Here is a 12,862-nt window from a genome sequence, read left to right as displayed (position 1 = left end):
AGTTTAATAAAAAATATCGTTTTCTAACTAAGGATGAATGATGATGCACGCTGTGATCCAGGCTTAACATTTATTAACACTCTGCTGCGTGTTTATGTTGTTTGTCAGAGGAAAACCCACTCGGTGAGTCATTCTTTCCCCTCATGAATACATTTCCTCAATTACACCAACAGACTGATATCGAAGGGTTTCATTATTACATAAATGTACATATAAAACTGAATATTTGCTACAAAACAAAATTTCCCATCTAAAGGCTAAACAAAGCTAAAACTCAACCTTGAGGTGTTTCAGTATTTCTCAACGTTGTATTTGATATTTTTGCAAAAACAGCATGATATACTTTCAAACGTAAAATAACTAAACACAACACACCCAACACACTAAAATGGAAACTGGTCCACCCAAAAGACCGCACACCCAAACTGAAGATAGACAATCTACTGTACGCAGTCCGATGCAGTGAAGAATGCACAGACTTGCATAACGGGAGGAATTTAACAACCATTAAACGCATGACTCAACTCTGCAGGTCATGACTCAGCAGTTTATCTACACCTGAAAGATAAGAGAGACTCTTTCAAGGAAAACAGCGCACATATTTTGGACAGGGAGTAGTCAACAAACTGACACCCTTTAACTGATAACTAAGCGGTTAATTTTCAGGAAAAGTTTGAAAAGTAGCTTTTAGCTCATGATTCTTCTCATCAAAGTGTTTTTCAAAGTAGCTCTAAATGGCATAATGTACTCGGTCTCAAGGTACAAATATAAATAATAACACAAATATTAAGTGACCCTGATTATGAGACCCCGCCCCCCTTTTCCAACAGCTGTTTTTGGAAAAATAACAAAAATAAGTTTCTTTTTGAACATAACTTACATCATAGTACAGTTACATACTCACACGTTCTCCTACCAGGCTCTTGGAAACGGTCAAAAATTATTTCTTTCAGCAGTTAGTATTTTTACATTTCATCTGTGACCGTGGTATTTGGCGGCTTGATATATTCAGTTTCTGCAGCAGAGACGATGGAAGACGCCGTGGACTCGTTTTAACTCGTCATGAATTTATTTCCTCCATTGCACGAGCCTTCAGAAAGTCCTGCAGGTTAAACTGGACTGACGAAACCCTTTTAGGGCTGACTGACTCTAACACACTCACTATAAACTGACTTTAAGATACTTGCTAGCCTAGCAACATTAATACTACAAACAGCCCATAATGCAACACTCACTCAGTATAGAAGTCGGTTTTACACTGGTACTTTCTCCATTCAAGAAGAAGATCTGATGCAAATGAACCTATAGCCTGATATGCGTAACCGGTCAAAAACATTCTCAGTGGTTAACCGACTGACTGTTGACATCCCCAACAAGGAGAACAGATGGTTTGAAAGAAGAGCGAAGGAGGCAAACGACGTCAAAGTAGAGAAACCATCCGTCAACAGAGGTGGTGGTCTACGACTCCATTTATCCCCCACCTACAATGCCGTCCTTTCATCCCTTCACATCTAGCCTCATCATGTGACAACTCTAACGACTGTCATTTACGCTTGGCCTCAGGTGACTCTGACAACTCTAATGACTGTCGTCATAACAACCAGGAGAACTAACAAACTGAGCGGTATCAATGACCTTGATAACGACCCTGCAGAGGTTAAATACCTGGGACTCCCTGCCAGTCAGAACTCAAGAAGCCTCTTGGATAAGAAGCAAAAAGTCCAGCTGCGTTGGATCCGACCCTCCTTGGATAACTGAGAATCTTCACAGACAACTGAGCCTAACCTTTCACCTAAAGTCCACAAAGACTCAACAAAAACACCACCGCTGCAGTTAAAAAGATTTCCACAGTGAAGCAGCCATGTCTGTTTGACCCCTTTCACCCGCTGATCTGAATCAATCCGTGACGTCGTCTGTGCTGCTCTTCGATCTTGTGACAGCAGCTAGAGGATGCATCAGTGGGCGACAGCTCAGTCCAAGATGTTGTCCTTCTAAATATATCAAACTCTGCTGACTCAGTCACAGTGACTAATGTGTGTGTGTGTGTGCATACACCTCCTCATATTGTTGTGCATTCCACAGATTTTTAATGCTTTACCCTGCACGCACTTGTTACTATTCAACACTGTTCGCTTAACCTGTAATCTTCAGGTAGAGCTCTGACTCTGACTCAGCAACCTGGTCTCATAGTTTACACAAAACTTCATGTAGGTTTTCCTCACTGTAATCGTTCCTCCTGTTCATACTGGCTATTAAAAGAAAATTAAATTGCAAAAGCTTCATAACATCCAGTCTCTCTCACACACACAGAGCCTGAAGACATACCTTTCTTCTTCTTGGGTTTGCTCTTGGACGGCTTCTTTTTGCTGCGGCTGCTGCGGCTGTTGGATCCCTCTGAGACGGAGACGCTGTTCATGCTGCCATCCTCAAAATCACTGTCCACGTCGGGCTCGTCCTCCTCGCTCTGTGCACACAAGCATGGAAAAACAAACACTTGAATTTCATGTTGTGTTAAGAACACTTCCCTGTGCCTGTCTCAACTGTATTCATGTGAGAAATGTAGGGAAAGAAGAGGACTGGTCGTACCGATGAGCGTTTCCTCTTGCTGTTGAAGCCTCCCAGTTTGATTTTGAGAGGAGCCACTTTCTTGGTTTTTGCGTTATTCTTCTTCTCTTGTGGTTTAGGTGCAGTCTTGGACTTCTTGCGGGCGTTGGGACCTGCAAAACAAAAAAAAAAAGAGAAAGATCGGTCATGCACAGAGTCTGAGATTCGGGGAGGGGAAACTGGCCGGTGCTCCTGGAGCTTTAAAAGAAAAGCCACTTCAGCCACTAAACATTCTTACTGGCTGATGAGGCTTTTGTTTTCATTTGCTCTTTGGGCAGAGTTTAAAAAAAAAAAAAAGTTATATCTGGCCATGATACCCCTCCTGCCCCCCTTGTACCTTTGCCTTCCTTGGTCTTGGCCTTGCGGAGTGGTGGTGCAGGAGGCTGTGGAGGCTCTGCTGGGGGCGCCGGTGCGGCAGCAGGTGGGGCGACTTCTGCTACCATGTTGTCGACAGCGGCAGGTACATTGGCGGTGGCCAGGGCAGCGTTAGCGGCGGCAGCTCCCCTCAGGGGGTTGTTAGTGCTGAACTCGCGCCACTTGGCGCCCAGAACCATCATCATCTTGGACACGGCGATCTTGGGATTCTTGGCCGCGATGAGGGGCCTGGAGGTGAGGAAAGCAAGATTTAAAAAAAACAAAAAAAAACACACAGAGGGCTCATACACATTTTGGGGATTTTTCTGGCCAGTTCATCTTAAATATTAGATAAATTTCACTTCCACATTGGCTAGAAGAATGGAAAAAAAAAATTAAAAAAAGATCAGTAAGTGAAAGCCAGTACGAGCAGGGATTTCTTTCCAGGAAGAACAAGATCACTAAGAAAACATGACGATACTTGATCAAAATGTGTGTGTCTCTACCTGACGAATTGGCTGAAGGCCTTGTAGTTGGTCAGGGAGCGATAATCCTCCTCAGTGAACATGTGGTCGATGTCCTCCATGCCCCAATCATCAAGCAGCTGGGAAGACGACTTGGGCTCCTACAGGAAACATCATAATAATAAGCTATATTAAGTAAAAATGTGAAAGATGAAAACAACAAGCCTGTGAAAAAAGTTGCTGGAAGATTTTTTTTTTTTTTTTTTTTTTTTTTTTTTTTTTTAAACTGTTGTGAAAACACAGTTCGGGATTCACAAGCTTCTGAGAATAGTAGAACTTCCTGCTTCTAGTATTTGTCTGTTTATAAAAGCTCCGCCAACTCTTGAGAAATTCCCCTTCTTAAAAAACTCCTTAAAGCTTCGCCTGTGCCAGTCACTGGAGAATAAAACCAAGAAAAACAAGCCCAGCACAAGAATTTGACAGAACGATTACAACTAAAAAAAAAACAAAAACGTTACTGAGTGGTAAAAAACACAATCTAATAATAAGACCCCTGGGTCTAAAAAGGCCATCTGCCTAACCTGTTTGAAACATTTAGAGATTAATGCCGACAGAGTCACATGGGTGAAAACATTCACATAATATTACACAGACTGCACAGCAGCTGGGAGATTCATCTACAGTCTTTAGTGCCAAAAACCCTAACCCTAAACCTGACCATAACCCTAAACCTGACCATAACCCTAAACCTGACCATAACCCTAACACCCTGATGCCATAACCCTAAACCTGACCATAACCCTAACACCCTGATGCCCTGACCATAACCCTAACCATAAATCTAACACCCTGATGCCCTAACCCTAAACCTGACCAAAACCCTAACACCCTGATGCCCTAACCCTAAACCTGGCCCTAACCCTGACCATAACCCTAAACCTGACCATAACCCTAACCCTAACCATAAATCTAACACCCTGATGCCCTAACCCTAAACCTGACCATAACCCTAACCATAAATCTAACACCCTGATGCCCTAACCCTAACCCTGGCCCTAACCCTGACCATAACCCTAACCCTAACCATAAATCTAACACCCTGATGCCCTAACCCTAACCTTGACCATAACCCTAACCCTGGCCCTAACCCTAGCCCTAAACCTAACCCTAAATCAAAAAGGGTATAAAACATAAAAATCTGTTCCCACAACCACTTAAACTGAGCGAGCGCGAGGAGCTATCGATACTAATCTGATCAATTGATTAGATGACCACAGTGTGGACCTGGTTTAGCAGACCAAGTCTTAACATGTGCAAAGCTGTTATGACATAATTCAAGATATGCCAGAGAGACAACATGACTGGTGCCAAGGTTATTGCTAAACATTATTGTTATTATTCACAACAAAACTTTTTTTTTTTTACGTCAACAACCTCCCGCTGGATGATTACAGCGTCGACTGATCACGCACGGACTGAGTGACCGACATGTGGGACCAGCTGTGACTTAATTCAACGTCGACTGCTGAACGGTTCCACCTTGGGGGGTTTTAGAAAATGTTGTTTGGTTCCTGCGGTGCGTCACAAAAGCCAAAAACCTTCCAACTAAAAAAAAGACTTTTGTTCCCTATCTGGACATCGGTGAGAGCTTCTTATTGGAGGGTCTGCAGCAAAATAGTCTTCCTCCCCCTCCCCAAACAGCTGAATTTCATGTTCATTTAGAAAGGATTTTATCTGCTCTACTAGACCACATTTGCATGGTTAAGGAGGTAAAAGTGGGTGGTAAAGAGGGTCAGAAATTAGCAACCATCAAGAAAGCAAACACCACAAAACACTGACAACTAAATGAAGACAATTACATTTAACGGCTTGGTGATAGTTATTCTTTCAGCACTGAAGAAAAAAACATGATTCACTGGTTAAATCAACAAATTCATGACAGCCAAAACATCTGGTTCCAGCTTCTTAAATGTCAGGACTTGCTGATATTCTCAGTTTCATTTCACTTTTATGACTGTTTAGTCATAAAAAGTGAAAACATCACTTTAGGCTCCGACAACATGTGATTTTCAATTACCGCTGACGTTCTTCAGACCAGGGCTGCAACTAATTATTTTCATTATCAATTAATCTGCCAATGATTTTCTCGATTCATCATTTAGTTGTTTCATCTATGAAATGTCCAAAAAATGTTGATCACAGTTTCCCGAAACCCAAGGGAACATCCTTAACTGTCTTCTCTCTTTTCCTGACCAATAGTCCACAACCTAAACTAAATAAACCTGGAAATATTCACATTTAAGAAGCTGGACTCAGAGAAACTCAAACCACAGAAGAAGAAAATCCTAACAATGGAGAAGATGGACCTTAGTACAAACCATTACTGTTTAAACTGTCAAAAACTGTGTATTACTGGTAAATATGTTGGCCAATAAAAAACAATTCCTTCTACATTGGAACTTTTTACCTAAATGTTTAAAAAAAAAGGTCCCGTTTATTGCACAGCAACACCCTTTCACCAAAAATCCATTCCCCCCCCCCCCCCCCCCCCATTTTGCCGTCTTACAGAGCGGCCCTGCAGACAGAATTGAGGGCGGCTCTGCAAATGAATCAAAATGTGTTTATCTAACCAAAAAGAAAAAGGGTCAAGAGCGCAGTGCAGCGCGGCGCTAAGCGGGGTTGCCATGGTAACAGCATATATGCCTTTACACACCCGCCCCAGAGATACAGACACACACACACACACACACACACACACGCCCCACACAACACCCCTTGCATAAGTGTCATTAACTACAAGGCCCCCTATTGGCCGCCGGGGCTCCGAGTCCACCAGACAGCTCTTTGTTTAACCATCTCTCATATCACATCTGTGTTTGTCAAACCATGACTGACTCCATTACAGGTGCACAGTCAATAGGGAGCTCATCATGAGGCAGAAAAAGAAAAAAAAAGGGCTGTTGCAAAAGTTACATTCATAAAATAAATAAATAAATAAATAAAATTAAAAAAAAGATGCATTTGGGCCACAAAGGCTGTATGTTATATATCGTTCGGTTTGTCACAGCTCGCATCGATCGACCACGTCAATGATTTTGCACGTTTTAGTGAATCAAACACTGCAACCTACATACGCTTTACATCACGTCTGACCACTTTCCAAGCTGTACGTCTGTTGTTGTAGACATCTGAATGCATTTTTTTAAACCATTTTATCGGTGTCCATTCCTTTCTCTTCAAAATAAAAAATCTATTTGTACTCTGAAAACTTGTTGAAACATTGTAATCCATGAGTGAATATCAAATCTGCATTTTTGTCAAGAGATACAGTATTGCTATGAGGTAACACGGTGCAACAAAAATGTTATCTTGGACAAATAAATAAAGCAAGTTTGGAAAAAGTATGCCAAAAATGTGGATTCTTTCTATTTAAAAGAAGCTAAAACTTACAAACATGCTAGTATGGCCCCTTTAGGAGTCACATCCAACATTATTCCTGTGCACACAAGAGCCAAAACTAAACACCTGCAGTCATATCTTCGCATTTTTCATTAAAATACAGACGATCCAGGAGGTAAATATACTTAGAATTCTCTGACAGCTACAGACTGTGACTTAAAATGCACCAAAGTGTGTTTTAATTTCACATCACAGTCATTCTGTCAGGAGGATGCATCATGTTTCCTACCTGACTGGTTTTTATTTTCTAAGAATGAAACTCTTTCATCACTACGTCTTCTACTCTTCTTGACATTTGACCGTCATTGTTGCCCGTCTGACATAATGCACGTCATTTAGGGGGGAAACTCTCAGCTGATTTCACAAGATTCCACAGAAATATGCATGAAACCATATGTAATAGTAATACTGCGACTTATCATTACAATTCATGAGCGTTCTGTGGTTCAAACGAGACGTTTTGTGTCCGATTACGGTGGAAACGCTGCGTCAAGATATTGATTATTACATATATTCATCTGTCCGGCTTTTCTTACCGAGCTGTCGTCATCGTCGTCGTCCTCGTCTTCCTCCGGTTCCGGGTCTTTCTTCTTGGAAGCGCTCCGTTCGGCGCCGGCGCTGCTCCTCTTCTTTTCTTTGCCGCTGCTGGCTCTCTTCTTCTTCTTGCGTCCCGGAGTGTAGTCGCTGCCCTCGCTGTCGGAGCGTTGGCCGGGACCGCCGTCTTCCGCCTCTTCCACCCCGCCGATGTCCATGAGCTCTGGGGAGCTGATGGGTAGCTCCTGGGGGGGGGGGAGGAAACGAGGAAACTCAGCGTAAGAACATTAAAAGAACTCTGATGTCTTAGTGTTGCACTTCTACGACGACAATAAGTACTTAAATCAGTGCAGCAGAAACAGCGATATCGTCTTTTTTAAATCCACCTTTTGTTCCTTGTTAAAATCTGGTGCTTACATTACCCACAATGCAATTTGACCACCACAGCCAATTTAATTTGAAGTCAAAATATCAACTTCCTGATTGATTTGTAGACATACTTCTGCTTTCAGTACAAAGCAGTGTTATTAGATTTTCTTATGTCATACAAGAAAAGAACTCTGACTGTATTTCTGACTGGTCAGTTCCTCAGTTTACTGACGTCTGAGATCCTTTAAAATTCATCAGACTTTCTTCTCGTAACAGAGATATTATTTACACATGTAAGTATGTAGGAAAACCACCTCTTTATGGTTCATGATTGGAGGGAAAAAAGATAGAAAAATTGCAAACTGGACAAGTTTTACGTTTCTAACATGAAGAAAAAAGCATTGCTTTTGTAAAAAATAAGGAAAAACAAGCAAGAATTGAACATTTGTAGATATTAAATTCTACACAATGAAGGCGAGAAGAGATCTTTAGCAGCTTTATCATCTTGCAAAACATTCAGCATTTTACAATCATAGTTACGCCCCGTTGAATTTGACTTTGGTTGCTGTTTTGCCTATATGAGGAGATTATCGCAACCTGCAAACATCATGCGTGGAGCTAAACTAACAGTGTCTGGGGTTCACATTTTGCTCCTGGTTTCCAGTCAAACCAGACTCTGGACTGGATATATTATTTTTTTTACCTCTAGGATGTAGCTATATGACCACACACACACACACACACACACACACTCTGCATCCTTACCTCTCTGCGCGACCGCCTCTTGCTTCCCTTGCTCTCTTTACTCTTCTTGGCCTTTTTCTTCTTCTTCACCTTCGGAGTCTCACTCTCCGAGATCTCCTCTTCCTCATCATCTACAAAAAAAAAAAAAAAAAAAAAAAAATCAGGCCAGTGGAGACATTTCATGGTCAGGATACACAGAGGAGTGACTACGTGTCAAGTGTATTTGGGCCGTGTGATAACGTTACTGAGCTGTAAAGATATCATTGCATTATCAGCAGACGCTCGTATATCCTGCTGGAAACCGATCACCAGCCGCACGCTGGTTCAAATTTTGGCTGCGGATCAATTTGTTTAATCTATCAGCCAATTTGGCAACTACGGTAACTATAACTGAACAGTTTCATGTATTTGTATATCAAACACTTCATAAAAATGTGTGAATCTACTTCTGTTTTTTTTATGGCTCGAGCCACTTTGCAGCATCACCGAATACGAGGAGGATTGATTGAGCTTTATTGGTATTTAAATGATCGCTATTAGGATGCATATTTTCACTTTTATAGTGACAAACAGCTGTTGACTTAAAGTTCAAAACTTTTTGGCTTTTCAGCGAGTCAGTTAAAGCTTTAACCTGAGTAAATTTAACTCTCTTTCCTCCCCTGTCAGGCTGTTTTAACCACATTCACCTGATGTGAAAGGATGTCTCCTGATTAGGGGAGTTTTAAGTCCTGACGACTAGAACTGGTAGAGGATAAACTGTTAGTTTAAGTTACTTCCCCTTTTTTTTTAATAAGTTTCCCTTCGGCGGTGGGGGTGTTGATACTAAAAAAATCAGTTTCTCTCTGGCGGTTAAAACTGTAATTTACAACTGATTAGTCATTATGATTTACCGCACGCCGCCGCAGGCCTCATGACAAGAGAAGCTCTCAGTCAGTCAGTCCAGCATCTGGCAGCACCTCAGCGGTGGCTCCACAGTGAAGTAGTATGGCGAAGCCTATTAATGTAATTGACTATGGTAAAAAAAAAAGTAATTGGCGAGCGGCCATTAAGATGCACCTGGTAAAAGAGAGAAGCTTTAATGTGATGAGCTTTTCAGGTCATATAAAGGAGACCATGCTGTGTGTGTGTGTGTGTGTATGTGGGCAGGTGCACAACTGTAAATTCATGTGGACAAAAATATCACATTTGAGTGTTGTTAAAATAAATCCACAGCTCACGTTGAGCCTTTTTTTGTAAACATTGTGGAAGCTTTTCCTACTTGAAGAAGGTTTTGTATAAAAGAACAGAGCTGCAGACTTGGACTCGGATTCAAGTCACATAAATGAGGACTAATAATTGACTTACTTAAGATTTGACCCCTTAAGGACTTGACACTTGAAAGCAAAAACACTTGAGTCTCAAGGGTTGATTTGGAATTTCAGAACAATGAAACATAACAATAAAAACATTGATAGACGAGCCTTAAATGGCTAAATATCTTAAATATTCACTTAACGGCTCTAAACTGAGAGGAAATACAATTAAACCAGCTAGAAAAAGGAAAATGTTCATGATAATGTGTCATTTTAATAGTCAGCAGTCTGAAACCGAAAAAAAAACAGACTTGCGGCTGATTTGCAGTTTACTTATCAAGGTCTGTGACCAGAGATGAAACAATTCATCAATCATTTTTAAGCACAGATATTAATCATTCTGTGGTTCTAGCCTCTCTAATATGAGGATTTCCTGCATTTCTCTGTTTTACAGAGATTTATTTTGGTTTTGGTTCCGTTTATCTACTGAAACAAGACGACTGAGGACATCACCTAGAGCTCTGAGGAACTGTGATGGCTATTCTCCACTGTTTTCTGACATATTATGGACTAAACAATTAACTGACTTGATCGAGGAAACGATAAGATGAAATGAAAGTGAAAATAATTGTTAGTTGCAGCCCTACTTGTGCCTTGACTTGAACTTGATACAAACCAAGTGCATACATGAGTTTAACTGATGTCTATTATCAAGAGATGACAGTAACTTGATTTGTCGTTTTTCTGCATCATATATTTCTTTTTCTCTGGTTCCAGTCTCTCCAATTTGCTGCTTTTTACTGTTTTATATTACTGTAAAACACATTTCTTTCGGTTTTGGACTGTTCATCTGATAAAACAAGACATATGAAGACGTAACTTTGAGCTCTGAGGAGCTGAGGATATGGATATTTTCCACTACTTTCTGACATATTATGGACTAAACGATCAATTGATAAATTGATGAATGAAAAAATTGTTGGTTCCAATCCTACTTGTGCCTTAGCTTGAACTTGTTACAAAACAAATGTCTAGACGAGTTTAAATGTGTTACTAGTTGTGTCTAATATCAAGAGATGATATAAAGTATACTTGATTTGTCGGTTTTCTGCATCAAATTCAAATTAAATCGCATGTTAAAAAGAACAATAACGTGCCTTTAAACCCGAAAATAGCAAGGATTTAATTCATCTTTCTATTTGTTTACAAAACCTCTTTTTCTTCATTGCTTCTCAGATTCGTAAAAAGAAAAGTTGGCATTATTTGATGAATGAAAAGAGCAGTTTTTGTGTCGATTTTAGCGCTTGAAGCTAACTTGCGGGACTATTTGTTCTCAATGGTTCAACCGTGTACGCTGCGCGTGCCCGTCGCAATTATACACATTGTAAACAAAGCGATCTTCGGCCACATAACCTGCGATAATAACCACTAGTTATTTAATAAGACATACGGTAAGGTAAGACACTAGAAATCTTTATTTAACTGTGTTATTTTTTTCACTTTTCCCACACTCAAACCGGCCGGCCATGAGGAGGGGAATTGCTACTGAACGTCATCCGCCAGCTTCCAAGCTAACTGGCTGCCTCCATCTTGTCATCGACACGTAAAAAATACCGGTAGCTGGCTAACGTTAGGCCCCGGGAACATGCCGGGTAGTCGACGTGACTTCACTATAATGCATCTGTCAGCCATGCCGCCTCTGGTTGGGGTAAAAGACTGGATTTTATTGGGGAAAAAACAGCCGCGAAAAGAAAGGGGTTTAGCTAATGTTGCTTTTAACGTTAGCTACCCGGTAGTTAGCCAGCCAGCACCGACTAGCGAGCTCTCCATTAACGGAACATGATTGATATGAATGTCAGAAAACAACCAGGGTGAACATTAGCAATTTCAGCTAACAAATGAGCCTCGTCTTACCGTGCATTAACCGGTCCTCGGGGGCTCCGTAATCATCTCTGTCGTCCTCGCTTCCAGACATAGCGGACAGCAGAAAACTTTCTATTTAGTTAGCTAACAGTTTAGCTAACTAAATAAAGTTTGGAGGGTAATCCAGAGTTTTTTGTCCCAGTCTTTGAGTCTGTCCAAGTGTAGTTTGTTAGGAGCGGGCAGCCGGCCAGGTTTCGACAAGGGATATAAGAACAAAAAAAAAAGGAAAACGGAAGTGAATATTTAGCAGCAAAGAACATTCAAAGCACCCGGTAAAACACCGAGCAACATAAACACTCACCGCATGGGCTTCTTCCCGGACAGTGAATATAACTTTATCTTTCTATCAACTTGGACATCTCGTAAACATAAGCACCCTCACTCCATCTCTGCGTGCAGCTGACATCTTGCCACTATCTATCGTTAGTTTCCGTCCCATTAGCATGCGTGCTAGCTGAGCTTGACCGGCGGCCAGGTTTCAGATTGGAGGCGAAAGTAATGAAAAGGAGCCGCTCACGCACAAATATCTTATCATAAAATACCATTAATATAACACCGGCATCCCAGGCTGTCTCCCCCCGACCATCTTACCCGGGCTGAAGTAAATTCACAAACAATAAAAAAAAAAAACTGAGATACTCACAACTTGATTCCACACAGCTTCCAAAACAGTAACTCCAGGCTCAGTTTGTCAATCAATCAATACTTGGAAGCTCGTTTGTGAAGGTAACGGTATACATACAATTTAAATATATTTCCGTGTTTTTTATGTGGCAGCGTGTGCGCACGACGCCGTCTCCTCTTTCTCTCCCTCGCACACTACACACACCCCGCGCGCGCGCGCACACACACAAAGAGATCAGGGGGCAGGCATCCCATAATATCCCCCCCCCCCCTCCACACACACACATACACACACTTCAGTCACCCCTCCCCCACTCTGCATAGTTACCTTGCAACGTACAGACCATAATAGTCAACTCACCCCCTCCCTCTCCTACAGTCTCTTCCCCATTCCTCCATGCACCCCCCCCCCTCCACCCCCTCCCATAGCAACCAGGGTTACCATGGAGACGCTCACCCCCCCCCCCCCCCCCCCTCCCCTCCCACCCCCGTGCG

General features: G+C 41.7%; 1 protein-coding gene across 3 annotated transcripts in view; it reads right to left on the bottom strand.

Moving 5' to 3' along the window:
• The window catches only part of chd4a (chromodomain helicase DNA binding protein 4a), a 31,288-nt gene extending 18,701 nt beyond the window's left edge, over positions 1-12,587 (bottom strand). For 2 of the 3 annotated variants that reach the window (XM_042435291.1, XM_042435293.1), the window contains exons 1-8: positions 12,387-12,587; positions 11,735-11,894; positions 8,550-8,659; positions 7,418-7,660; positions 3,465-3,583; positions 2,942-3,207; positions 2,587-2,717; positions 2,326-2,464 (exon numbers count right to left, since the gene is read on the bottom strand). In XM_042435291.1, coding sequence (XP_042291225.1) covers positions 2,326-2,464; positions 2,587-2,717; positions 2,942-3,207; positions 3,465-3,583; positions 7,418-7,660; positions 8,550-8,659; positions 11,735-11,795 — 1,069 coding nt within the window. In that variant the 5' untranslated portion in view covers positions 11,796-11,894; positions 12,387-12,587. Of the gene's footprint in view, positions 1-2,325; positions 2,465-2,586; positions 2,718-2,941; positions 3,208-3,464; positions 3,584-7,417; positions 7,661-8,549; positions 8,660-11,734; positions 11,895-12,044; positions 12,234-12,386 lie in introns of those variants that run through there. The other variant, XM_042435292.1, reaches the window with a different exon arrangement.
• Positions 12,588-12,862: the final 275 nt, after the last annotated feature.

This window comes from Thunnus maccoyii, chromosome 15, assembly GCF_910596095.1.
Source record: "Thunnus maccoyii chromosome 15, fThuMac1.1, whole genome shotgun sequence".
Lineage (NCBI taxonomy): Eukaryota > Metazoa > Chordata > Actinopteri > Scombriformes > Scombridae > Thunnus > Thunnus maccoyii.
The sequence above is the reverse complement of the archived record's forward strand: the minus strand, read 5'-3'. Positions and strand labels throughout refer to the sequence as shown.